The sequence below is a fragment of the Babylonia areolata genome, chromosome 10 (assembly GCF_041734735.1).
Source record: "Babylonia areolata isolate BAREFJ2019XMU chromosome 10, ASM4173473v1, whole genome shotgun sequence".
Taxonomy (NCBI): Eukaryota; Metazoa; Mollusca; class Gastropoda; order Neogastropoda; family Buccinidae; genus Babylonia; species Babylonia areolata.
Genome location: NC_134885.1, coordinates 17,791,639 through 17,817,693, shown reverse-complemented (window position 1 = coordinate 17,817,693; position 26,055 = coordinate 17,791,639). Strand labels below are relative to the sequence as shown.

At 43.4% G+C, this 26,055-nt stretch overlaps 3 protein-coding genes across 3 annotated transcripts in view; 1 reads left to right on the top strand and 2 right to left on the bottom strand.

The window, feature by feature from the left end:
* Nucleotides 1-22,343, bottom strand: part of LOC143286840 (uncharacterized) — a 53,368-nt gene extending 31,025 nt beyond the window's left edge. Inside the window, exons 1-4 of the mRNA XM_076594671.1 lie at nucleotides 22,257-22,343; nucleotides 7,261-7,396; nucleotides 6,530-6,589; nucleotides 5,294-5,476 (exon numbers count right to left, since the gene is read on the bottom strand). Of these exons, the coding sequence (XP_076450786.1) occupies nucleotides 5,294-5,476; nucleotides 6,530-6,589; nucleotides 7,261-7,383 (366 nt within the window). The 5' untranslated portion in view covers nucleotides 7,384-7,396; nucleotides 22,257-22,343. The remainder of the gene's footprint in view (nucleotides 1-5,293; nucleotides 5,477-6,529; nucleotides 6,590-7,260; nucleotides 7,397-22,256) is intronic.
* LOC143286671 (uncharacterized) lies at nucleotides 14,365-16,230 on the bottom strand. The gene is made up of 4 exons (XM_076594306.1): nucleotides 16,203-16,230; nucleotides 15,503-16,006; nucleotides 14,998-15,148; nucleotides 14,365-14,740 (listed from the first exon to the last, which is right to left on the bottom strand). Exons 1-4 carry the CDS (start codon nucleotides 16,228-16,230, stop codon nucleotides 14,365-14,367), a joined length of 1,059 nt encoding a protein of 352 aa, XP_076450421.1.
* Nucleotides 22,344-22,403: 60 nt separating the features above from the next.
* Nucleotides 22,404-26,055, top strand: part of LOC143286839 (tectonic-3-like) — a 38,096-nt gene continuing 34,444 nt past the window's right edge. Inside the window, exon 1 of the mRNA XM_076594669.1 lies at nucleotides 22,404-22,875. Coding sequence (XP_076450784.1) covers nucleotides 22,596-22,875 — 280 coding nt within the window. The 5' untranslated portion in view covers nucleotides 22,404-22,595. The remainder of the gene's footprint in view (nucleotides 22,876-26,055) is intronic.

The window sequence follows — 26,055 nt, the reverse complement described above, 5'->3', positions numbered from 1 at the left end:
CCACTGTCAAAACAGACTTACACAAATACTATATAGTACATGTAGTACTATCATGATTTCTTTACAAAAGAAACACACACAACACCACAGCAAAATAAAAAATAAAAAACAAAAACAAAAAACAACAACACTGAAATGTGAGAAATGTACTTGAGACATTCAACAAAGCATTCACACACGGTATTTTGGCAATCACATGACAAGCCTGACTATTCAGTATGTGATGGCTACTGAACTGCAACTCAAAACCAGTTGGGAGTGAAACCTGCTGAGACAAAAAAGATCACGCAAACCTACAGAAAATGAAAAATACCATTTTCGTTATTTCAACTTATAACAAATCACTTTGTACATGTGTTGTCAGTTGGTGACAATTTTTAATATGGTATTTTTTTGTGCATGTTAATTTTGGTGTTGTCTATTGGAAAATTAGGATAATTTTTTTTTAATCATTTTCGTTATTACCACTTGTAACAAATCACTTTGTACATGTGTTATCAGTTGGTGACAATTTTTAATATGGTATCTTTTTGTGCTCGTTAATGTTGGTGTTGTCTACTGAAAAATGCGGACATTTTTTCACACAGGAACAAAAGGTTCCCAGCCAATGTTTTGTAGTGTGATAAATTGTGAAGCATGTGAATGTAGTTTTTTAAAAACTTAATTGTTAATGTTAGGCCAGTTCTGTTTCCCTGAACTGGTTTATTTTTGCTAATGCCAGTCATTACTGTTTGGCTTGGTGGGCCAGAAACATTCCCGTTGGGAACAGCATCGTCTGATTGTGGCAGACTGAGATAAGGTATTTACTGACTTGTTTTATTTTGCTGAAGAAACTAAATATATTTTTGTTCTTGATAATTTTGCCAATATTTGGCTAAAACTGGTTTCTGTTTAATGTTGAAAAAGATTTTACTTTAAAAAAATACACGAGCTGAATATTGATTTTTCATGTTGTGGATACTACTAAAGTCGAATAATTTGGGGAGCTGCTTGGTATGATGCTTGAAATGCTAGTGCTTTTCAATATAAATGTAATGGTTGATCAGTATTCACTGGGGGCAGACAATCTGGGTGTAGCTGGTTGAGGTGGGAGACTTATGGGGATACTTTTACTTCATTTGAGGGAGACGCTGGTCCACTGCCATCCAAGGGGAGAGACTACCAGCTGAGGGAGAGCAGCCATGCCAAAGATGACTTGGAAGGGCAGACCACCCATCGGTGTGGTGCCCTGTGTACCATGGTGTCCGTCCGTGGTGTGTCAGCACCTCAGATGTGGGCAGCCATTGTCATAGTATATGAAGTTTCTTTTTGTTTATTTTGAGTGAGTTCGGAAAGAAATGAACATTTATTTTCTTACAATCTTTACTTTGATTATATATTTATTAATATTATTAAGTGTAAATAGCCAAAAGAAAATGGGAGTTTTCGTTCTTAAAAAAAATCTAGATTCGCGTTTGTGTTGTGCTTTATGGTTCGACTGGAATGCCAGGTGAAAACAGCATAGGCCCACATATTTACGTTAAAAAATTCTGTTACACCAAAGTTTATGATTTAAACAGTTGGAAACAACTAGAAACATCAGGTTACATAAATCAATACTACTTCAGCTTGTTAGAGAGACATTACTTGTCCATGATATCTGAAGTCTAATCTACAAAAAATAAAACTGGTTGTCAATACATTTAACAATGTGTGCCTGTGTATGTAACTGTATCAGTGTACGTGTACATTTGTGTGTGATTTTGCCAGATCTATTTACCCCCCGATACAAGTGTAGCTTGAATGGGCAAAAAGTGTAGTTTCATAGTAGCAAAGTGTAGCATTTTTACCCCCACGCATCGTCTTCCAGCCAAAGTTGATATAAATATTATATTATTATCATGATATAGACAAATGAATGGTTTTCTTACCTTACATTAACAGCCTAATAAAATTGTATTTAATCAGTACTGAGGATTGTCTCAGACTGGTAGATGAAGGAACAGGCAACTGTTAGTGTTGATGTTCATCCCAAAACAGGTATTTATTTACGTGCATGTCAAATGCACACACACACACACTAGTACAATAGTAACCTGGGTCACTTCAATGCTTTCAATTGGAAGAAATAAGTGCTCAAATGTGTCCAAGGGGAGGAAGCTTCCAATCCAACTTGGATGTGATTAGATGGGCAATTAACAGGATGAAGAACTAAAATTTATATCCATAAACTGAACTTGATTAGTCCACTGGGCTACAATTTAGTATAAAGAGGATTCTAATTGACTGACTGAAGAACTAGAGGAAAGTCCAGAAAACAAACTTATGTAGTCCACTTGGCTATAAACATGACTCTAATAGACTGACTGAAGAACTTCAGGAAAGTCCATAATTAAACTTTTGTAATCCACTGGGCTATAAATGTGATTCCAATTGACTGACTGAAGAACTAGGAAATTCCGTAACTAACCTGTGTTGTCCACTGGGCTTGAGATGAATGTTCCCAAATAAAAAATAATCACAAATAAAACAAGAAAGTCACATCACCAGTCATTGACTATTACTAATACTATGTTTGCATTTTAACTTTATAATTGAATCCACTATCAACCGGCAGATAATTGCTTCGGCCCTCGTGACATCCTGCTCCAATGTATTTTTCTTTTCTACCATTTGGGGCTGAAAGAATGAAGCCATGGATTTAAAACTTTCCAATGGCTTATTGTCCGCATGTGTCTAGGTATCGTAGTGATGAGTATGATCAAACAACCTACCATGCTTACATGAGAAGTCAGTTTTGCATAACGTGCAGAAAACAAAGTATGGCCCCTTCTTTGACAACACCAGAAACGGGTATTTCTGGTGATACAAACCGATAAACATTTGCTCTGCCTTTTTTTTTCTTTTGCAATCTGACTTCGATGTTGAAGGCTGCACAATTTCACAATCTGATTCATCTAAAGTTTTGCATTGTCGTTTCTTATCCACTGTTTTGGATGGTGAAAGACATGTTCAGATATTGTGAGCTTGTGCTTGGGCATGCAATTGCTTCAAGCACTTATCATGAGAATACTTGCGGGTGGTAAAGGAGAATAAAACAAAGAAGCGCAATCCCATGAGCTGAAAAATGCACACCATCTGTTGAAGAGAAAAAAAACGTGGAACTGTGTTTCGACCGCATCAGGAGTGAACTGCGCAGCCGGCGACGAGGCATTCGTGGAGTTCTATGTATTGATGTGTAGCAATAACTTCAAAAGAGGAGAATTCTTTGCCTAAGTCGTAGGATAAACAGGTCTGTTTTGTGTGTGTGTGTTTGTGTGTGTATGTATGTGTGTGACTGTGTGTAGTTTTTTTTTACAAGAAAAACAAAACAAAACAAAAACAAACAAACAGAAACAAAAAGATAAACGTTTCTTTAGTAATCTCAGATAAAATAAACTTTTCTTTTTCTAAAGTCCACCATGCTCATTCTCACCAACCACACCATGGTCAGAACTGGTGCTACCAACTCAGTAGCTGTTTTTAAGTAGTCAGTCCCACCTTTTTTGACTCACTTGTGTAAACAAAGTGAGTCTATGTTTTAACCCGGTGTTCGGTTGTCTGTGTGTGTGTGTGTGTGTGTGTGTGTCTGTGTGTCCGTGGTAAACTTTAACATTGACATTTTCTCTGCAACTACTTTGTCAGTTGACACCAAATTTGGCATAAAAATAGGAAAACTTCAGTTCTTTCCAGTCATTTTGTTTAAAACAATACTTTCGCCTCTGGGATGGGCACAAAAAAATAAAGAATGAAGCCTAATTATATGCAAACTGCATTTACTGTTATATCTATATTTTTTGTATTCTCTAAACTTGGCACTTTGATCTGATATTCTGACCCAACAGCTAGAGCAGTCATTATTATCATTTTTTTTGTTCAAACAGGAACTTCTTTTGCTAAGCATGGAAGTTTTATTTATTTTGCAAACGTTTTGGTGCAGATAGTAAAAAAGGGAAATTACTCTGTAATGCTAGTGGAGTTAATTTGCTTTAAACTGATCTTTCTCATCTTAAACATTACATTTTGAAACAAGAGAGGCAAGGCCTTCAAGACTCACTTGTGATGCACTTTTTAAAAAAAATCCAAGCTTTTTATGTATTGAGTATAATTTCAAAATGTAATGTTTAAGATGAGAAAGATCAGTTTTAAGCAAACTAAGTTCCCCCAGCAGAGTTCAATTCATGTTGTTTAGAGCCCAGCCGACCGTTTAGGCCATCTCAGGGCTGGCCCAGCAGAGTAATTTCCCTTGTTTTACTGTCTACACCAAAACATTTGCAATAAATAAAACTTCCATGCTTAGCAAAAGAAGTTCCTGTTTGAACAAAAATGATAATAATGATAGATCTTTTGTTGGGTCGAATATCAGATCAAAGTGCCAAGTTTAGAGAATACAAAAAATATAAATATAACAGTAAATGCATTATACTCAATACATAAAAAACTTGGATTTTTTTAAAAGTGTATCACAAGTGAGTCTTGAAGGCCTTGCCTTTCTTGTTTTCCATGAAAGGAGAAATCAGAGGACATTTAAAAGTTCTGCAGAGAGCAGGACAGTCTCAGAGTCTCTGGAAGAATTTTTGTTTTGTTTTTTGTTTGTTTGTTTTTTTACTCTCCCTTTTTCTTCTTTTAATATTGTTTCAGTCTGTCTTCTTCCTATTGGTATGTTCCAACATTCTATCCATGTAGGTCAGACTGACATTCCCTTTACAGATCACACAAAAAATCTTGGTGTTACTCTCTCGAGTGATATGTCCATGGACAAGCATGTTTCTAATGTCTGTACGTCAGCATACACAGAACTCCAGATGTTTGCCACAGTGTGTATGTGTGTTTGTTTCTGTTTTCTGTGTGTTCTTGAGGTGTTGTGTGGAGGGGAGCAAGGGAAAGTGGGACTGATTTTTGGGTGTTGTGATATACGCAATTGGTTTTGAATGTTTGAAATGTGTTTTGGGTGTTAATTGTAGACAAAGAGTTCAGTATGTACTTTTGATGAAATATCTTGTCATAATTCATCATGTTTGCTTACTTAGCTGGACCAGCCTGTATGTTTTGATGGTTGATTTATTTTATTTTATTGGAACTATTCTAATTGTAAAGCACTTAAAGCAAAATCATCTGATCAGGCACTATTTAAACAAAATTATCATTATTTCCTCTGTTACTGTTAGTGTCTGATGGAGGAAAATCAGGTGAACATAATCTGTGTGTGTGCATGTGCATGCACTATACTTATGCATGTGCAATATACATATGTGCTTGCTTTTGTTTATGCTACCTCTGAGTCTTTCTGACTTGGCATCCTGTGCATCATGTGAGCTGGAGGTGTGCTGGGCTTTGGTGGTTGGTATCCAGACACTGGCAGACTATTGTGTTCAGTTTCAAGGCCTGTGTCCATGGACCTTTCAACCCTTTGTCCTAGGTGGCTTGAATGGTGGTTGGCATCTTCATCTTGCTGTGCCTTTGTTCAGCACAAAAGAGAAGAATGCATAAAGCAATTTACATACATTGCTGATTCTAAGATGTATCAGTCAAACAATGCATAATGTAATATACAAATACAGCTGACTTTGATTTATCCATTAATGAATGCATCAACTGATAAAGTAATATAAATATATATATATCATTTGAATCAACAATAATATAATTCGGTAAAAATGATCAATAAGCCAAGTATTATGACTGATACATGTCTTTTACTGTTTATAAGATCTGGTAACAACAGGATAAAAACAGGTCAAGTTCTTGGATAGAACAAGAGACAGCATCAAATCAAAATCATACTGCTTGTAGCCCAGCTGACACACACAGTCAATTTCTGGGCTGAACACCTGTCAGTTCTTAAAACCAGTTGAGAAGAACCCAAAGTAATGTTAATTTAAAACCCAATGACCCATATCTCACGTAGTCCACTTTAAGTCTGAATCAAGTTAGAAGTACTGAAAATAACTGAACTTTTTTTTTGCTGCAATAGACAACTTTTGTTGACACGACAGTTGCAGCCAGTTTCCCACCCAACAGAACAGTGACTAAAACAAAACCTGACAGTTGCAGCCAGTTTCCCACCCAACAGAACAGTGAGTAACTTTCACTCTCTAACCAAGTTTGAAGTGAACAAGTCCACTGTGTTGTTCTGATATGATCCTAATACTAATTGTGTGACTTAGAGTGCTGGGTATAAGATATTTGGCGATCAGGGATGTTTTTCTCACATACTTGGCAGTGAAAGAGTTCAAAAGACCACTTCTCCCACTATGTCCCAATACATATTAATTATTAGAATCAAGTTAAAGTAACTGATTTCCTTCAGGAACCAAAAATGTGTATCCTGGGGATGGGGGGTGGGGAATAAAACTAGAGACAGTTACATAGTAATTAAAGAGATTCTGGGGAAGGTACGGAGAGAGTGGGAGGAGGGGAGGACACAGAGAGAGCCAGAGACAAAAAGTGACATGGGAAAAGACACAGACAATTTTTTTTAAGTTGTTCTGGATGAACCTGTACTGTGTACCTGATGGCATAGTCTGTTCACTGCAGTCCAGTAGTGGGGCTCTGCTGGAGGATCATCAATCTGAAAGAAATTGTCGAGCAGTTCTATAACTGAAAGCTATCAACTTACCACAGGTATGACAAACATTGCCACTGGTGCTGGTCCCAATCTATCACCACTGCAAAATTGTGTGTGTGTGTGTGTGTGTGTGTGTGTGTGTGTGTGTGTGCGTGTGTGTGTAAATAAAGTAGAATTTATTTAATGAAACTATGAGTTTTATAAGGCATGAGGCACACACAAAACTGAGTGGGTGTGGGTGTTTATCATTATGTATAGTGTGTGATTGTATGTGTGTGTGAGATTATGTGTGTGTGAGTACGTGTCCTATGAGAATGGATTATAAATATAAGGTGTGTGTGTGTGTGTGTGTGTGTGTGTGTGTGTGTGTGTGTGTGTGTCCCTGTCCTATGGACCGTTTGATGAACATGCAGTGCATCCTTTCCATTTACTACACATCTATGAGGACCACATATCAATGCATGATTAAAAGCCGTTAAGACCAAAAACTATGATAAAGAATGGTTTCAATTAATAAAGCAAACTAATTGAATTAATTAAATTTCAGAGCAATTAAAAACTACTTTATATATCTTTTCTAATGAATCTTAAATAAACCGTGTTATGCTTTTGTTCAGTCAAACTTGCTTTTGAGTTTTGTTCAGTCAAATAAAAGCTGTTTTAGTTACTTTTACCTTGTTTTTCTTGTAAGAAATAGCATGTCTGTCCTCCTCCATCAGTTTCCTTTTGCAGCGAATGCCAGCTGAAGGCTGATGTACAAGCGGAAGCTCAAGCAGGTCAAAGTTGTGTTGAGGCATTTTTTGTCCAGATCTGTGCATATAAACAGATATAGCCAACAGATTTTTTAAAAAAAACTCACAAAAAAAAAACCAAAAAAAAAAAACCCCACACAAACAAACAAACAAACAAAAAACAACAAAAACAACAACAACCCAAAACCAACTGTATTTCCAATCACATACACAAACTGAAAGTGTTCTTATATAAACTTCTCCCAGCTGTAATTTTTACGCTCAATTTGAAACTGGTACAGCAGTGGTAAAATTAAAATTCAAGAATAAAAAATATATTAATGTACATTTATAATATAGAGCCCTTTCTCTCTAAGAGTAAGAGCTCAGGGTGCTTTACATGAAAGAAAAAGTTAGAAATTACATTAATCATTCATGCCCACTCTTTCTCAAAACCCCTCCCTCCCCTCTCCTTCTCATTTGTCATGCATCCAAAGTGAGTTGACAAGGATGGTGATAGAAAGAAAAAAGGAAGCTGAGAGTGCTTATAGGTTTTAAAAAGATGACTTTTTAGTGAAGAGCGAAAGGCCAAGATAAAATCAGACGCACAGATATGATCAGGAAGGTTGTTCTAGATATGAGGAGCAGCAAAGAGGAAAGAACGTTCACCACTGGTTCTTGTACTGACAAGAGGAAGTTTCTGAAGGTAACAGCCAGAGGAAAAGCAGAGAGTTTTTGAGGGAGTGTAAGCACTGATAAGGTCAAAAAGAAAGGTAGGTCCTGTGGAATGGAAAGCAGAATAGAAGAGACATGAAACTGATTTAATTCTCACTTCAATGGGGAGCCAGTGTAGAGTACGGAGGTGGGGAGAAAAATGATCAGTATTTGGGACTCTTGGAGTCAGATGGGCAGCACTGTTTTCAAGTTTTTGAATTCACTGAAAAAGATTATATGGACAGCCTGTGAGAAGAGAATTACAGAAGTCGATTCGTGACAGTACAAAAGCAGAAATAAAAGAGTTTTTGTAGTTTCAACAGAAAGGTACTGATGGACAGAGTTAATGAACTTAATCCAACAAAGTTCACAATTGACTGTGCATATCATCAGACTGATTACTTGAGCATGCATATGAGGTTTGAGTCAAGAATGACTCCACTGTTCCTCGCTGATTTAGAAAACTGAACTGTGACATCACAAACCACATCTGAGGCAGAGAAAGAAACAGATGTCGACATTATTAAAGAGGAAATAATTTAACATCAAGAACAGAATCTTGCATTGACTGAATCAGACTGTCTGTTTGGTTAGTCTGTCCTGCAGACTTTTGTCGCTGAGTATCCTCAGCAAAAGAGTGGTGAAAAATAGAATGACCAGAAATGATATCGGAAAGAGGAGCAGTGTACAGAACGAACAGAATGGGGCGTAAATGCCAGGATTATATAAAATTATAACTTAACAGTCTGAAGTCATGTGAAGGTTAATGTCAGGAGGATGCGGGCTATCTTGTAAGAGGAAGGGAGAGGGAGGTTGGGGAGACGGAAGGAGAATGTCACATCTCATGACAAATCAGTTATACATACTTAACCCCCTCCTTGTTCACCCACCCCATCTAGCTAGAGAGCAGTGTGGACTGTGCTGATTACATGTAATTTTTGAGTCTCAGTCTCAGTTCAGTCACTGAACTGAGATCAGCCTCTTCTTTGCTAGTCAGTGACAAGATTCTGGGCTTTTCGCCCGTGACTGTCACAGGAAGCAGTCGTGCCTGTGGTGCTCTCTTCTGGGCTGTTTTGCCCGAGTTCTGCGCTCAATTGTGAGGATCCTTTTTCTCCGAGTGGCTCCCGTTCTTCTGTGTTTTGTGCCTTTCAGCACCTGGGTACCAGTACCCGCCTGAAAGGTAAGACAAGACTGTATAGACAGTTCAGCCATATTGTTTCGTCCTTATGTGTTAAGAAATTTTGTTTGTTCGGTATATGTTCATGTCCGTTAATAAGAGAGGAGGATTCTGACAGAGTAGCTAGCATTGGGTTTTCAACTGGTCGGCAGAACGTTCTGGGGCAATCCAGCGAGAAGATCAGTCATCATAGTGGTCTAGCGAGAGGATGTCCAATCAAAGACACTGATCCAAAATAGCATAAGCTGTTCAGTGTCACATATTTCGGTAAGCGGAGTTGTAGCGGTTCTTTTTTTTTTCTGGGGGTTGAGGGAAGAGACGTGAAGGTTAAGCTTGCAATGAGTTCGTGGTGTGCAAAATATGCCTTGAATTGTTGTAGACTTATGTGATTTAAGGAGTGTGGTATTTTGCTTTGGGAGAGATTAAATGGATTCTACTTCAAATCTGTTTCTCCATTCTCAATGTCTGTAAGTACCCAATAATTAATTTTTGCTCACTGGGTTGAAGCAAGTTTACTGCCTAGTTGACGTGAGTTCCACAAGTGGTTTTGAAATGCAGACAAATCTATATGGTTAGATGTTTGTTTTAATAGTGACGTTCACTGTTCAGATAATTATAGCTGAGTTAGTGTTGTTAAGTTTGGTCAATGTGAGATCGATTGCTGTCTGGTCAAGTAGATGTTCGACGATTTAGATCTATTCAGTTTCAGATCTGCAGTTGTGATCATCAGCACTGGTGTTTGGTCAAGCAGAGGTTCGACGGTTTAGAACTCTTGGGTTTCAGATCTGTAACTGTGGTTATCAGCACTGGAATAATTTTTTGTCTTTGAATAAAAGTTTCCGGGTCAGTTTCTGTCCAGGTTGAAGAGGGATTGTTTGGGTAGAGGTCAACAGTGTCTGGGTCTTCCTGCATGTAACATGAGGTGTGACTCTTGTGGAAGCTGAACACAATGGTGATCCAACCTGATCTCTATTCTTTACACGAGAGAGTCTGTGTTCCCACTTTCCGTGTCTTCCACTGACTTCCCAACCCTTCCACAGACCATCCACTGTCTTCCCTAGAATTCCACTGCCAGCCTCCGTGGGCTGTTGCCGCTTGCCACTGCCTTCCGTCGCCAGTGTTCTCTGGCCTGGTGCTCATCGTCGTCGTAGTCAGTGTTCTTCGTCTTCGTCGTCACTGTTCTTCATCGTCGTCACCTACTGTTCTTCGTCGTCGTCACTTACTGTTCTTTGTCGTTACTTACTGTTACCTGTTCTTCATCGTCGTCACTTACTATTCTTCGCTCTTCTTCATCGTCGTCACGTACTGTTCTTCGTCGTCATCACTTATTGTTCTTCGTCGTCTTTACTTACTGCTACCTGTTCTTCGTCGTCGTCACTGTTCTTCACTCTTCTTCGTTGTCGTCACGTACTGTTCTTCGTCGTTGTCACTTACTGTTCTTCATCTTCGTTACTTACTGTTACCTGTTCTTCATCGTCGTCACTTACTGTTCTTCGCTCTTCGTCGTCACTACTTCATCATCGTAGTCATTACATTCGCTGTGCTTGTGTTTCCATGTCACTCTACACACATATTCACACACTCACACACACTCATGTGCTATTTGTCTATTTTCCTCCAGAAGTGAATTTATTAACTCATGAGCCCATTGCCCTTCACTTGATGGATCAGCTGTGATTATTTCCGCGTTTGTGCCATTTCACCCTTTTTAATTTGCTGGATAACTTATCATTGTAGTAGTGTGCTTTGTTGTTTTCCGTCGTCTATTAAACTCTCTGTGTATTGTCTGCTCCATGTGCTTAATAAATTTATATTGAACTCTTATCCTGTTATAGTCTGTGTTTGTAGTGTCAGGGTGTTAGTGCTGGGTTGGGTGGGGGTTATTCGTCCGGTCTCATACACAGCGTGAGAGAGAATGGTGAAATATGTCACCATAATTCACATACTCATGATACTGTCATGAACATACACGCTTGATTAGTTGATAATGTACTTAATCTCTTAGTCTTACAGTCTTATTCTTAATTCTGTTGTACTCTGCTGTTCATAGGCTCTCCAGTCTGGTCATTTGCAACTGAATATAGCTCCTAAATAACCTATACTACGGTGTGATGGTCAGTGGAGCAGTATAGTGTATACTCAGGAAATTGTCTATCCTGCTGTAGACTTCTTCTTCCGGATCATTATTGGCACTAATGGCAGATAGTTTAGCACAAACCCTATTGGGTATGCTTAGCATTATTTCGGGTGCTTTCAGTTGCACAAAAGTTTCAACTGTGTTTCTTGAAGTGGAAATGTAACTTATATTACTCTAAGTGTACTTGTGATGTGTCTAACATAGTTCCAAAACTTCTACAACTAAAAGTAACATGAGAGGCAAGGCCTTCAAGACTCACTTGTGATACACTTAAAAAAAAAAAAAATCTAATTGTTAAAATGTGTTCTGTATTTGTTATTATAAAGCTTCGCGTTTAAAAAAAAAAGAAAAAAGTCCTAACCAGATTCTAACCACGCGTGTTCGGGTGAGAAGAAACTGCCTTATTCATTACACTATCGTGGCTCCTTAACTGACGTTCTAAAATTTAACATTTGAACATACTTTTTTAAAGGGCGATAAATCAATTGCGGTATTCACAGTGAGAATGCTGTTTAAATCATATCATTCTGGGTATGTTGGGCATTCAAAAAATCTTTAAGGGCAATAAAAAAATTCTTTTTAATGGCTATCGCTGCAATCACGCTGCAATGTTAAGCCATTTTCACTAGATCTAGATAGATGTACAAGTTTAGTTACACCCGCTGGGAATGTAGTACGATACAGTCGATTCAATTTCTCTTTTACGTTCATTCTAGTTTTATAGTTTTAAAGTTGATATGAAAATTTAGTATTTTGTTAAACTAATAACATGTAGAGCCAAGTACAAGTACTTCTAAACATCGTATGAAGTGAAAAGGACTTCATTTTGAGAAAAGTCAAGACTGGAAATTTTTTTGTTTCATCGTGATCAGTTCAAGGGTATTAACTCACATGGTTTACAGTTTTTAACTGTGAATTCCGACTGATTCTGTGGATATTTTTTATGGCAGTTTGGGGCATAATCCAGTAAGTGATGAGGCGTTCACAAATCTTTCTCTGAATAAATATTTAACGGTCTCCTTCTCCAACTTTCCATCACATGTTATCGTGTATTGTCCATTGAATATAGGATTGAACGGGCAGGTCAACAACTTGAAACAAAATGGCGTCGTTTGCGTTCGCGAAGAATATGAGCACGCGCTTTGAATGTGTATAAATATGTGTACGCAATTGATTTTTGCCCATGACCTTCAGGGCTCAGCCAACAGATCTTTCAAATCCACTCGTCGTGTTGATTTCAGTATTTTCCGAAAAAGACCACTTGGGCAAATGAACATAGTGAAAGCCCTGTACACTGAGAGTAAAACACACAAGCTTTTTATGCATTGAGTATAATTTCAAAATGTAATGTTTAAGATGAGAAAGATCAGTTTAAAGCAAATTAAGTCCCCTAGCATTAATTACAGAGTAATTTCCCTTTTTTACTATCTGCACCAAAACGTTTGCGAATAAATAAAACTTCCATGTTTAGCAAAAGAAGTTCCTGTTTGAACAAAAAATGATAATAATGACTGCTCTTGTTGTTGCGTCAGAATATCAGATCAAAGTGCCAAGTTTAGAGAATACAAAAAATATAAATATAACAGTGAAAGGAAATTTTCTATCTAAAATTACGTTTAAATAACATACTTACCGTGACCCAACTAGTGCAGACTCCGGCAGGGGTCTGACATTCCTGTCCTGTGCAAACTACTATCCGCCTATGCGGAGAAAAAGAGAGCAACTACGGCCAATAACCTCCCGGAAGTAGGTAACCTCCCCTTTGTTCCCCTAGCTAGCGCCCTCTTTTGACGGCAATATGCCATCACCAGCGCAGCGAGCAGGGAGAACAGGAAGCGGGGAGGACGGGAGGGTCTTAAATTTGGGTCACGATAAGTATGTTATTTAAACGTAATGTTAAATTGAAAATTTCCTTTTAATTACTCATACTTAACCGTGACCCAACTAGTGCAGAATAGCGTGACAAGGTGGAGGGCTCGCCTGTTCTACTGCCTGTGTGGCCTGTTGTGCGACTACCACCGAAGCGATGCCCCTTGAGCCATCATCCCGCAGGCGTGCGACATCCCTCAGGTAGAAGTTGATGAAGGTGGCAGGGTTTTTCCAGTAGGCCGCATCCATGATGTCTTGCAGCCGTGTTGAGTGCGCTAAGGCAAGAGAAGAGGACCATGCTCTGACTTCATGTGCTCTGGCTGAGGAGGCATCAAGTCTCAATCCTACGTCTGCATATGCGCCTTTAATCGCATTGACTATCCATCAAGACAGGGACGTCTTGCTAATATCATGCGGATGGTCCAGATTCCAGCTAATGAAGAGGCGTCGTTTGGACGATCGGAAGGGACGCGACCTTTTAAGGTATATGCGCAGGGCCCTGACTGGGCAGAGGAATCTGTCCTCGTCGTCATGGGCCAGTATAGAGGAGAACGGTTTGATGAAAAGAATGGGAGAGGGTGTACTGGGATTTTCATTTTTGGCAAGAAATTCAGGGAGGAATCTAAGCGAGATAGATCCGTCCGGCTCAAAGGCTATATCTTGTGTGATGCCACTGAGGGCATGAACCTCACTACAGCGCCTGCCTGAGGCGAGTGAGACGAGAAAGAGTGTCTTCATGGAGAGTAGCTTGAAAGGAGCTATAGCAAGGGTTCGAAGGGGGCCTTGCGGAGGAATTGCAGGACCAGAAAAAGGTCCCAAGATGGGGTCCGGAGGGATTTACGTGCATGATTGAGGGAAGCCCCTCGAACCAGTGCTCTGAGCAGGGGGTCATCTGAGAAAGAGGGCCCGCCCAGTTGCCAAAGAGTGGAGCTGATTGCAGCGCGATGGACCCATACTGCAGAGGCAGAGAGGCCTTTGGAGGAGGAGAGGAAGGCAAGAAAGTTGGCGACATCCATATTGGATGGGTGTGTGGGACTGACTGAGTGGGTTGAGCACCAGGAGAGCCAGCGGTTCCAGTGTGCAGAGTAAACACCTTGAGTGCCTTTGCGATGTGAACTGCACACAAGGTCAGCTGTGTCATCGGAAGCGCCTAGTGCTGACAGAGATTCCCACACAGTAGCCAGGCGTGAAGGTTGAGAACCTCTAGGTTTCCGTGGGGAATGCCCGAGCGGGGCTGGACTAGGGAGCGTCTGCCGATGTGAAGGCGGAGCGGGGGAACGCGAGTGAGGTGGAGAAGGTCGGGGAACCACGGCTGTGCTGGCCAGTGTGGTGCAATGAGAATCAAGGTGGCACTCTCCAGCCTTGCCTTTCTGAGGACTTTTCCCATGATGGGAAATGGTGGGAAGGCGTACCCCAAAAGGTTGGACCAGCTGATCGATAGGGCATCTATGGCCCAGGCCTGCGGGTCTGAGATTGGGGAGACATGTTGGGATGCGGAAGTTGAACCTTGTGGCGAAGAGATCCACCTGTGGTTTGTGCCAATGGTCCCGGAGTTGAGTGTGACAGGGTCCACTCCGTTTGGAGCACGGTGTGGGATCTGCTGAGGTAATCTGCTAGAATGTTGAGCTTGCCTGGGACATGTCGTGCTGTCAGGTGGATGCTGTGCTCCTGGCACCAGAGGAGGACTGTCTCTGCGCGCAGGGACAGCTGGTGTGAGTGAGCTCCCCCCTGTTTGTTCAGATAACATGCTACCGTTGTGTTGTCCGTGCATAGCATGATCGACCTGTGCGGCACGTGGGGGAGGAAGTGCTGGAGGGCAAGGAAGACCGCCTCCAGCTCCAGTCTGTTGATGTGCCACGACTGCTGTTGTGGGTTCCAAGTCCCCGAGGCTGTGTGATTGTCCATGTGGGCACCCCAGCCCATGTTGGAGGCATCTGTGTACAATTCTGCATCCGGTGCTGGGTTCGAGATTGGAACTCCGGCCTTGAGCCATTGCATGTCCATCCAGCGTTGGGTCGACTGTGAGAACCATGTGCCCAGAGGTATACGGGTGTCCCATGCTTGTGAAGACTGGGACCACCTGTCCTGGAAGTGGCGCTGAAATGGGCGTTTGTGTAGTCTCCCTAGTGGAACTAGTGCAGCGAGGGACTCCATGAAGCCTAGCAGAGAGGTAAGTTCCCTGGCAGACGCCGAGGTTGCCTGTGATAGCTGAGACAGGAGACTGTGTAGCCTGTGGAGGCAGGGCACGGCCGGATGTATGGTCATTGATACTGAGTCGATCGCCATACCCAGGAATTCGAACTGCTGAGAGGGCTCCAGTTCCGATTTTTCTGCATTCATGAGAAAGCCCAGCGACTGGCACTGGTTCCTGACAAGGTTCAGGTGGTGCTGGCAGAGGGCCCTGCTCTCGGCAAGGATCAACCAGTCGTCTAGATAGACCCTTAGGCGTATGCCCTTGCTCCTGAGAGCTAGACATAGTTCCCTGACCACCCTGGTGAAGACCCAGGGGGCTGGCGCAAGGCCAAATGGAAGTGCTCTGAATTGGAAGGACTTGCCATCCCATGAGAAGCGTAGCCATTTGCGGTCCCTGGGGTGAATCAAGATATGGAAGTATGCATCTGTGAGGTCTATGGAGAATGCCCAGTCGCCTTGCCTGATGGAGTCCCTGATTGATGTGGGTGTTTCCATGCAGAATGGTTTGTACTGGAGGTACTCGCTTAGAAGGGAAAGGTCTAGGACCGGCCGCCATCCGCCGGAGGCTTTGGGGACGACAAAGATGCGGCCGAAGAAGCCTGGTGACAGAGGAGGGGCTTCTTCTATGGCTTCCTTGTGGAGGAGAGAAATGATTTCGTCACGCAGGGCTGAGCGGGCTGAGTCGCCCTGGGGGGGGGCAGGGGGGGAAGGGAGGAGGAGAGAGGGTGAGAGGTGCCTTGGAGGAGAGCCAAGGTAGGCGAAACCCCGACCCTATCACCTGGAGGACCCACTCACATGCTGGGAGGGACAGCCACGCTGGCATGCGCCTGGAAAGGCTGCCTGCTGGCTGCTGGTACGCGAGTGGGGGGTGAAGGGCGGGGATGAGTCATTAGGGGTGGGCCAGTCTGGAGTTGGCTGTCGGCCTGTGTGGAGGCCGAGCTGCGTACTGCTGACGCCTGTATGCCCTGGGCTGCCCCCTGGGTTGGCCCCTGGCGTTAGAGAGGGATGGCTGATGTGAACGTGGCCTGAAGGCGGCCACATTGCTCCGCCTGAAGGAATATGGCTGCTGTCGCAGAGTGTGCCGCGATTGTGCCGAAGTGCGGAGAGGGCCGGCACCAAGAGCAAGGTCCCTACGCAAGTCTGCGTGCCGTTTTATGGCCATCGTGGGAAATCCCTGACCAAAGAGGGAACCATCGGTGGGGGTAAGCGCTCTGAGGGAAGCGTGTTCTGGTGGAGAGCGCACGCATGTGGACTGGTCAAGCACAGCATCCCTCCTGACCAAAATTATATTCATGTAGGCCTGTGCTTGTATGCCCGCAGAACGCACGAGAAGCTGGCTGATCTGCTGGACGAACGGTGAGAAAACTGTAATGTCAAGGCCTGCTGGTTGTTCAGGGGGGGCTTCCATGAGGGCCGCAGCAAGGCCCGCAAGGAAGCTTTCCATGGCAGAGGTCGATTCTAAAGAAGATCTGAGTGTTTCCTGCAGGTCCATGAGGAATTTGTCCAGCCCAAGAGACGCCCCCAAGGCCAGAAGGCTCCAAAACGGCTCAACATTGCTAAGCTGAAAAACATCACCATCAAACAGACCTTTGTGGAGCTGCTGGAAGATCGTCTGGAATCCGCCTCTCTGGACAACCAGAATGTGGAGTCTGACTGGAGGACCCTGCGCGAGCTGATCTATAGTACAGCTTCAGAGACCCTGGGACCCATGACCAGAAAGCACAAAGACTGGTTTGATGAAAACTGTGATGAAATCAAGCAGCTTCCGGATGAGAAACGCCGTCTGCATCAAGCCTACCTGAGCAACCCAAAGTCCACATCAAAAAAGGATGCGTACAATGCCATCCGCAGGACTGTTCAGCAAAAGTTACGTCAGATGCAGGATAAGTGGTTGAGCGACAAAGCCGATGAGATCCAGGGATATGCTGACAGGCACGATATGAAGAGGTTCTATGATGCCTTAAAAGAAGTCTACGGTCCCACATCCTCAGGATCATCCCCCCTCCTCGGTGCAGATGGGAATACCTTGATCACCGAGAAGGAGAAAATTCTCGAACGCTGGGCTGAGCACTTCAACAGTGTCTTAAATCGCCCTTCCTCCATAAATGATGAAGCCATAGACCGGCTCCCACAAGTCCCCATCAACGAAGCACTGGACGATCCGCCAACACTTCTTGAGACCCAGAAAGCAATCCGTCTGCTATCCAGTGGCAAAGCACCTGGCTCAGACTCCATACCAGCAGAGGTCTACAAGGATGGAGGCACTGTGCTGACTGAGAAGCTCCATCAGCTGTACTCACTCATGTGGAAAGAAGAGACGATCCCCCAGGATTTCAAAGATGCATCTATCATTCACCTGTACAAGCGAAAGGGGAACCGGCAAGCCTGTGATAACCATCAGGGCATTTCCTTGCTCTCTATCGCAGGCAAGATACTTGCCAGGATCCTACTAAACCGCCTCACAGCACACCTTGACCAAGGTCATTTGCCTGAGAGCCAATGTGGATTCCGGAAAGAGGGCGGAACCACCGACATGGTGTTTGCTGCAAGGCAGCTGCAAGAGAAATGTCAGGAGCAAAATGCTGCTCTGTTCTCCACATATGTTGACCTCACTAAAGCCTTCGACACCGTGAGTAGAGAGGGGCTGTGGAAGATCATGGCCAAGTACGGATGCCCTCGGAAATTTATTTCCTTGGTCAGCCAATTCCATGAAGGCATGCAGGCTCGAGTCCAGGACAATGGTGAAACATCTGCTCCTTTTCCTGTCACAAATGGTGTCAAGCAAGGCTGCGTCCTGGCTCCAACACTGTTCAGCCTCATGTTCTCTGCAATGCTTACTGATGCCTTCAGAGATGGCGATGTTGGAATTGGCCTAAAGTACCGAACAGATGGCAAGCTGTTTAACCTCAGAAGGCTTCAAGCAAAAACGAAGGTCATGACAGACATCATCAGAGACTTTTTGTTTGCTGATGATTGTGCCCTTAACGCTGGATCTGAAGCTGACATGCAACTCAGCGTGGACAAATTTGCCACTGCCATCAGGAACTTCGGCCTTACCATCAGCACGAGGAAAACTGAAGTTCTCCATCAGCCAGCCCCAGGGAAACCCCACGTTGAGCCCAACAGCACAGTCAACGGTCAGAGACTCAGTGTGGTGGAGCGGTTCACATACCTTGGCAGCACACTGTCACAAAATGCGACCATTGACGATGAAGTGAACGTCAGGATTGCAAGAGCAAGCGCAGCTTTTGGTAGACTCTATGCAAATGTCTGGAACAGAAGAGGCATTGGTCTTGAGACCAAACTAAAGGTGTACAGAGCAGTAGTTCTCCCCACACTACTGTACGCCTGCGAAACTTGGACAGTGTACCAACGACATGCCAAGAAGCTGAACCACTTCCACACAACATGCCTAAGGAAGCTACTGAACATCAAGTGGCAAGACAGGACCCCAGACACGGAGGTGCTTGCAAAAGCCACCCTTCCCAGCATCTTCACCATCCTGATGCAGTCCCAGCTTCACTGGGCTGGACACGTGGCGCGCATGCCAGACCATCGGCTGCCCAAAAGGCTCTTCTATGGCGAGCTGCAACAAGGGAAGAGATCACACGGAGGTCAGAAGAAGCGCTTCAGAGATACTCTGAAAGTCTCTCTGAAAGCGTTTGATATCAACCCTGACTCCTGGGAGGAATCTGCAGCGGACCGTGACAAATGGCACACTGCTGTGCACAAAGGTGCCAAGTTGTGCGAGGCCAACAGGACTGCTGCAGCTGTTCAGAAGAGGCAGGCCAGAAAGTCACGGGCAAACAAGCTCCCTGACAATGATATGCCTGTCTTTGTCTGCCCCAACTGTCAGCGAACATTTCGTGCGCAGATTGGACTATTCAGCCATCTGCGCACTCACAGATAGATTCATGAGCATCCCCCCCCCACACCCCCCAACACCACCCTCCCCCCATCCCCCAGCTGGATGACAACGATGGTCATCATCGATCTCGATGGACACACACCACCACCACCGCCATGAGGGCCGCAGCAAGGCCCGCAAGGAAGCTTTCCATGGCAGAGGTCGATTCTAAAGAAGATCTGAGTGTTTCCTGCAGGTCCATGAGGAATTTGTCATGTACTGTAACTCTGCGACTGTCACGCAAGTTTTGCGGGAGGAGTAGGCGGTCCTCATGAGAAAGCGGAAGTGGTTTTTGAGGGATAGGGCCCGGAGCTAAAAGTAGAGGTTTTGGAGTGGATCGGGGCAGAGTTTTCAGGAATTTCCCCCGGCCCACTGCTGCTGGGAAGTTTGGAAGTGAGTCAGAGGGGACATCGGTGATGGGTTGGCCCCTGATGCGTGCCAATGTGTTCTGCAGTGCCTCGACTACCATGGTCGATTGAGTAAGAGCATATTGAGGGGCATGGGAGGATCTCTGGATGCCCATAATCTCCATAGCACCACATGTTATAGGCGAGTCCGGTGCGCGAATGGTCTGTACCCTATCTGGAGAGTAGGAAGCAAGGAGGACAAGTGCTTCTCGAAAGAAAACCAGCTGATGATCTTCCCCAGGTGGTTCCTCTGTATCAGTGTCCCCTTCAGAGAATGTCTCTCCAATGGCATAAGGTGATGGGTCAGGCTGTGTGCTGGGCATGTGACCAGGCTGTTGGGAGGTGGACGTGGAGGGTGGGAGTGGATTTGCTGCAGCAGAAGAGTGAGCAGTGGTAGATGGTGTGGCACCCGGAAGCAGAGTGGTGCATAATTGATGCAGCAAGCTGGCAATGAGTTGCTGGTTGTTTGGTTGAGCAGATTGCTGATCCGCCTTTAGTGAGTGGGAAACAGGAGCAACCGGCTGTATGGCAGATCGTGTCATCGCCGCAGAGCTTGTAGGGGCCGAGCAAGCACCCGCACTGAAGGTGAAGGGTGGTGTCGGAGCAAAGGAAGTAACTGCGGCGGTGACCGGAAACGGCACCGAAGCAGGAGTTGCCTCCCTTGGATCGGCTGCTCGACACAAGGGGGAGGACACACGCGTATGGGCAAGCTTGTCCCCTAGTGGTCCACCTTCCTCCCTGCACATGGGGAGGGCATCCCTAAGTGCCTCGGTTGCTATAGGACCCGAGACGGAAGAGGCATGCCGCGTGGGGGGCGCATGAGCCGATGTCACGGCCGCTGCCACGGACGTATCGCACATAGGGCCCTGTCTAGCGTGCGGATCCAAAGCCAGTGTGTGTTGATTTCCCAAAGGGATTGGAGCACATTCCATTGTTGATATAGTGGGAGTTGGCAAAGAGATAGAGGAGATCGACTCGGGCACTGCTGACTGGCAGGACCGAGAAAACACGGATCGCGTCGAGTCCGTTCGCAGATGAAAAAGAATACTGTCAATGGCACCACTGACCTGAGTATGGGGTAACAAACCCCTAGAAGTTGGTGGAGGAGACGTCGGAGGCTGTGGGGGCCTGGAGTCGACCGGAGGAAGTGGAGGCTGCAGGTCGGTGTTGTTGTTTACCGGGCCCCAAGTAGAGGGCCCAGAGTGTCCGCGAATCGATTGCGATCGCGCCTTAATTTTAGCCCGATCGCCCAATCGAGCTACATAATCATGCAACCTGTTGGAAGGCATAATTAGACAAACAACAAGGACGCCAAGGAGTCGATAGACAGAAAGAAATACCAAAAAACTTAGCCGTATGCGGAGCACAGGAACAGGTGTCGAGATGACTGCCAGAAAAAAAAAGGGCGCTAGCTAGCGGGACAAAGAGGAGGTTACCTACTTCTGGGAGGTTATCAGCCATAGTTGCTCTCTTTTTCTCCGCATAGGCGGATAGTAGTTTGCACAGGACAGGAATGTCAGACCCCTGCCGGAGTCTGCACTAGCTGGGTCTAAGTATGTGTAATTAAATGCAGTTTGCATATAATTAGGCTTCTTTTTTTTGTGTGTGTGCCCATCCCAGAGGTACAATATTGTTTTAAACAAGATGACTGGAAAGAACTGAATTTTTCCCATTTTTATGCCTAATTTGGTGTCAACTGACAAAGTATTTGCAGAGAAAATGTCAATGTTAAAGTTTACCATGGACACACAGACACACACAGACAACTGAACACCGGGTTAAAACATAGACTCACTTTGTTTACACAAGTGAGTCAAAAATGAAAAACTATAAATCGGGTATTTTGATGGTCTTAACCCTGGGTAGACAGTTTTCTTTAGGTATTTCTCTGCCTATTTTTTTCTGCTAGGTACATGCGTCATCCTAGTTCCGTTGCGTCTATATCGCCAGAAGTGGAGTCTGCGACGTACACTACCAGATCCAGACTGCAGAGCAATAGCAACATTGTAAAAGGGTAGCATTTCACTTAATAAGCTTCAATCATGTTATAAAAACGTGTTCATACTTTATTTAAACATATGCAACACACACAGAGAACTCTTTTATGCTGACAGTGCAACTGCAAAGTTTATGTTGCAATATAAATCTTTATCCAGAACGATATTTCACGATTTTCAGTTTTGGCTGCTACCTTTGCTTCCTGTCGCTTGTCAAACAGTATCAAATCCTTGAAACATATAAAAGGGGTAAAGTTCTATTATAGCATTATAAATTCATAAGGGTTTGAGGCTTGTAGTTGTATAGCGATATCTTACGTCCTCAGCTTCACCTCTGCTGTGACTATTACAAGTACAGTATTATCAATTTATTTCAGCGATCTACCAAATTTCTGTAAACAAAAGAAAGTGTATGGTTCTTTGGTAGCCGTGCCGGCACTGCGTTTGGCTTCTTCACTTCATTAAATTTAGTAGTAGTACTTTACTCACACTACCAATCAACCTGATTCAACAGACTATGATAAAGCATTGAATGTACCGTTTCGTTTGGTGGTGCAAAGAATGTCGTATTCTGCAAAAGCTTTTGAATCGCGTGCTGCGTCCCAGTGACCGGCTTCCGCGTTCTCGCAAGATCTCGTTGCCTGTGACGCTATTCCCTCACCCCCATCGACGGCCGTCCGTGAAGTTTCCCCCCACCCCAACCACATGTTATCTTACGGAGAAATTTATCATTACTATTATCTTATCATTTTCTTTTTGTACTGTTAATTACCTGTCCAGTGTTGATACAAACACATTTCGTAAATCTTGGTACTTCTAGTGCGAGGAGGTGTGTTTTTAGTTTTCCGTTTCCAAGTATAGAAATTTAGTTGACATCATGGCGGTCAACATGAACGGGCGTGAATGTATACAGGTGGTTTTCGGGGCTTTTATTGTATTTTTAGTCATATTGAACCTTGCCGTTGCAGCGACAACAACACCACAGTCTGTTAATACATCTTCGATTGCCGCTGGCACAACAACAGTTCTCACTTCGAATACGACTGTATCTGTTCCAACATCTCCGACCACAACTGTGACCACAACCACCACAACGACTGCAACCACCACAGCGCCAGTGCCTCTTCCAGAAGCAACTGTTTATGATGCAAACTCGTGTATGTACACTGATACGTATACAACATTGATCCTGGAGTTGAATTGAGGATGCTAAAGTGCGATTATATCCAACATTGAGCATACATAAATTAACACACACACACACACACACACACACACACAGTGTGTGTGTGTATTACTGTAAGTGTACTTGTGATGTGTCTAAATTTTAGCTAGTGTTAACTCTGAATTAAAATTTCAAATTCAATGAGATCACCTCAAACTGTCAAACTCAAAGTGAGTCAAACCATCCTACACCCTGGGATATTCTTCTGTTTTGTCATCAGTGCAGAAGTTAATTACCATAATTCATTTAATAGAAATGTCTCACTTGTCTTAATTCAGATAGATACAAGATATTCTTTTCCAGTGTTTAGCTTGTCACAGGTTTGGATCACTGTAGTTGGTTTCCATTATTTTGATGTATTGGTCTGTGATCCACACCACTTGCCCTTGATGTAAAGGGGTCCGGTTAGTTTGTTACCAGCATGTTGATTTTAGTTTAAAGACATCTTTTACTTCTGCTTGTCAAGTGATTCTCTTTATTCTTGTAGTGCTGGTTCCTTTCTTGATGGTAGTAGCATGTTGATTTTCTGTTCATCAAAGTTTCAGCAGGTGATGGAATTTGATGACTCACTGGAGTTGCTTTTAGGTTTAGTAGTGCAAAGTGAGTATCCTGGCCAGTTGTTGTGAATTTCTTGATGGTGTTTTTTCACAGTTTGTATTTTCTTTTCGATGAACCTGTTTAATTGTTGATAGTGTAGTGTTTTGATAAAGTTCTGGTGTTGTGGTAGCCTTTTCCTCTAAATTGTGGTCCATTATCACTGATGATGGTACCAGGTTTTCCAAAGAGTGCATGTGTTTTCTTTGTTTTTTCTGTCACAACCTTGCTGCTTGTTTTTGTCTGTGGGGTCAGGATCGGGCACTTTGAAAAGTAATCTGCAAAGATCAGGTACCCTACACTATAAACAGATGAATTCCTATCCTTTTCTGTGGTGCAGAGGGAATTTAATGTGCAGTCAAGAGTTCCTTGTGGTTTGAGGGTCATGTTTCTTGGCAGATATGGCATGTTTTTGTCATGGTTTCTGTGTCCTTGTTTATATTAGGCCAGTAAACAGACTCTCTCAATTCTTGGTGTGCTCTGTGGAGTTGTGCAAGGATTTCTCTCTGGAATGATAGTGAGATAAGCACTTGTGTTCCCTAGGATTGTGTTCCCTTTAAAATGATCCTAGTTTTCAGTTGCCAGTTCATCTCTGAAAGACGAAAAACATATGATTTTCTGCAGGCAGCTCCCTAATTGTTGCAGGCCATCATCGAGTGATAATTTCTCTCAGGGTACACAGTACAGAGTCTCTGTCAGTCTCTTCTTGTAGTTGTTCTTGATTTCCTCTTGAGAAGTTGACGAGTGCTATCTCATCTGTTTCTCAATGCTCAATGCCATCCACTCTCATGTCCAGGGGCATGCTGTCTTAGTTATGTGGGTCTGGAAGTTGGGTTAGTGTGTATGATATATTCATTGTGTTTCCATGTGAATTCATGATTTTGAAGTTGTATTCTTGTACTTTGGACAACGTTCATTTTACATGTGGCGGGATTGTGTTAAGAGGCTTTTCTGTGATCAGAAGAGAGGTTTGTGATTGGTGATCAGAGTGAAATGTGTTGCATGTAGGTAAGTTTGGAATCATGTGATGCCAAAGATGACTGCCAGCATTTCCCAGTCTGTGTTTGGGTAGTTGCTTTTGGTGTGGCTCAGTGTCTTGGAAGCAAATGCCACAGGGCAGTTGTCTTGGAGTAGGGCTGCACCGACACCTTTTTGACTTGCATCTACTTCCTGGGTGATTAGTTACTTTGGGTTGTGGACATGCATCACCTGACAGACTTGACTTAAGCTCCTCAAAGCAGTGGATGTAGCCCTCCTGAATGATGAATGGTGTGTCTTTCTTGAGATTTTTCAATGGCTATGATTTGTCACTGAAATTTGGAAGGAATGAGGCAATGTAGGTCATGCCCAGGAATTGCTGCATGTCTTCTTTTGTTGTTGTTGTTGAGACATTGAGTGATTGACATTTTCTTGATGGCCTTTGCTTTTACTTTTGCTGAGTCTGGTTTGATACCCTTAGTGGAATAGATGTTTTCAAAAAATGAAGAATGTGATTTCTTGATATTGCATTTTTTGGAATTAGAAACCAGTCCACTTGCTTCAACCTGTTCCATCAGTGCCCTTCTTATCATGCTCTTCTTCATTTTTCCCATGCATACAGATGTCATCATGGATGCAGGTAACTCTTTGTAGTGCCTCAAGGATTTCATCCATTCATGATTCTGGCCTGAAACATGTCCTGAGATTCTTCGCTGAGTTTTTGTTTCATCTTTCATAAATCTTGTACTGTGAGAGCATTTCTGCCAGTGTTTTTTCTTTTTACAAGCTCCACAAATATCTTCAAATGCTGGGCACATTTGTGGGGCATGGCTCAAGGCCACAGTTATTACAGGATTATTTGATGTTGTCAGTCTTCATGGTTTGTTGGTGTAGATACTGCTGTAGGTGTTAACATTGCTTGCAGTTTGCTTTTCCCCTCTATAATTGCTTTAAATTAGCTGCCTTCTGCTTCTTCTTCTGTGTTCGTGGACTGCAACTCCCACGTTCACTCGTATATACACGAGTAGGCTTTTACGTGTATGACCGTTTTTACCCCGCCATGTAGGCAGCCATACTCCGCTTTCGAGAGTGTGCATGCTGGGTAAGTACTTGATTCCATAAACCACTGAACGCTGACATGGATTACAGGATCTTTAACGTGCGTATTTGATCTTTTGCTTGCGTATACAAACGAAGGGGGTTCAGGCACTAGCAGGTCTGTACATATGTTAACCTGGGAGATCAGATAAGTCTCCAACCTTTACCCACCAGGCGCCGTCACCGAGTTTCAAACCCGGGACCCTCAGATTGAAAGTCCAACGCTTTAACCATTCAGCTATTGCGCCCGTCGCTGCCTTCTGCTAAGTTGTCTTTTACCTCAGTTTAAGGAAGTAGACATTTTCTTTACCAAGTAGTTATCTTTTGAAAGGTTTGAATGGAGTGGAAGCAATGATCAGTTCATTAACTTTCACTTTTAATTCTTGTTCATCGAATTGGCATTTGTTATTGTTGGCTATTTTTCTTGTTCTTGTGTAAAAAT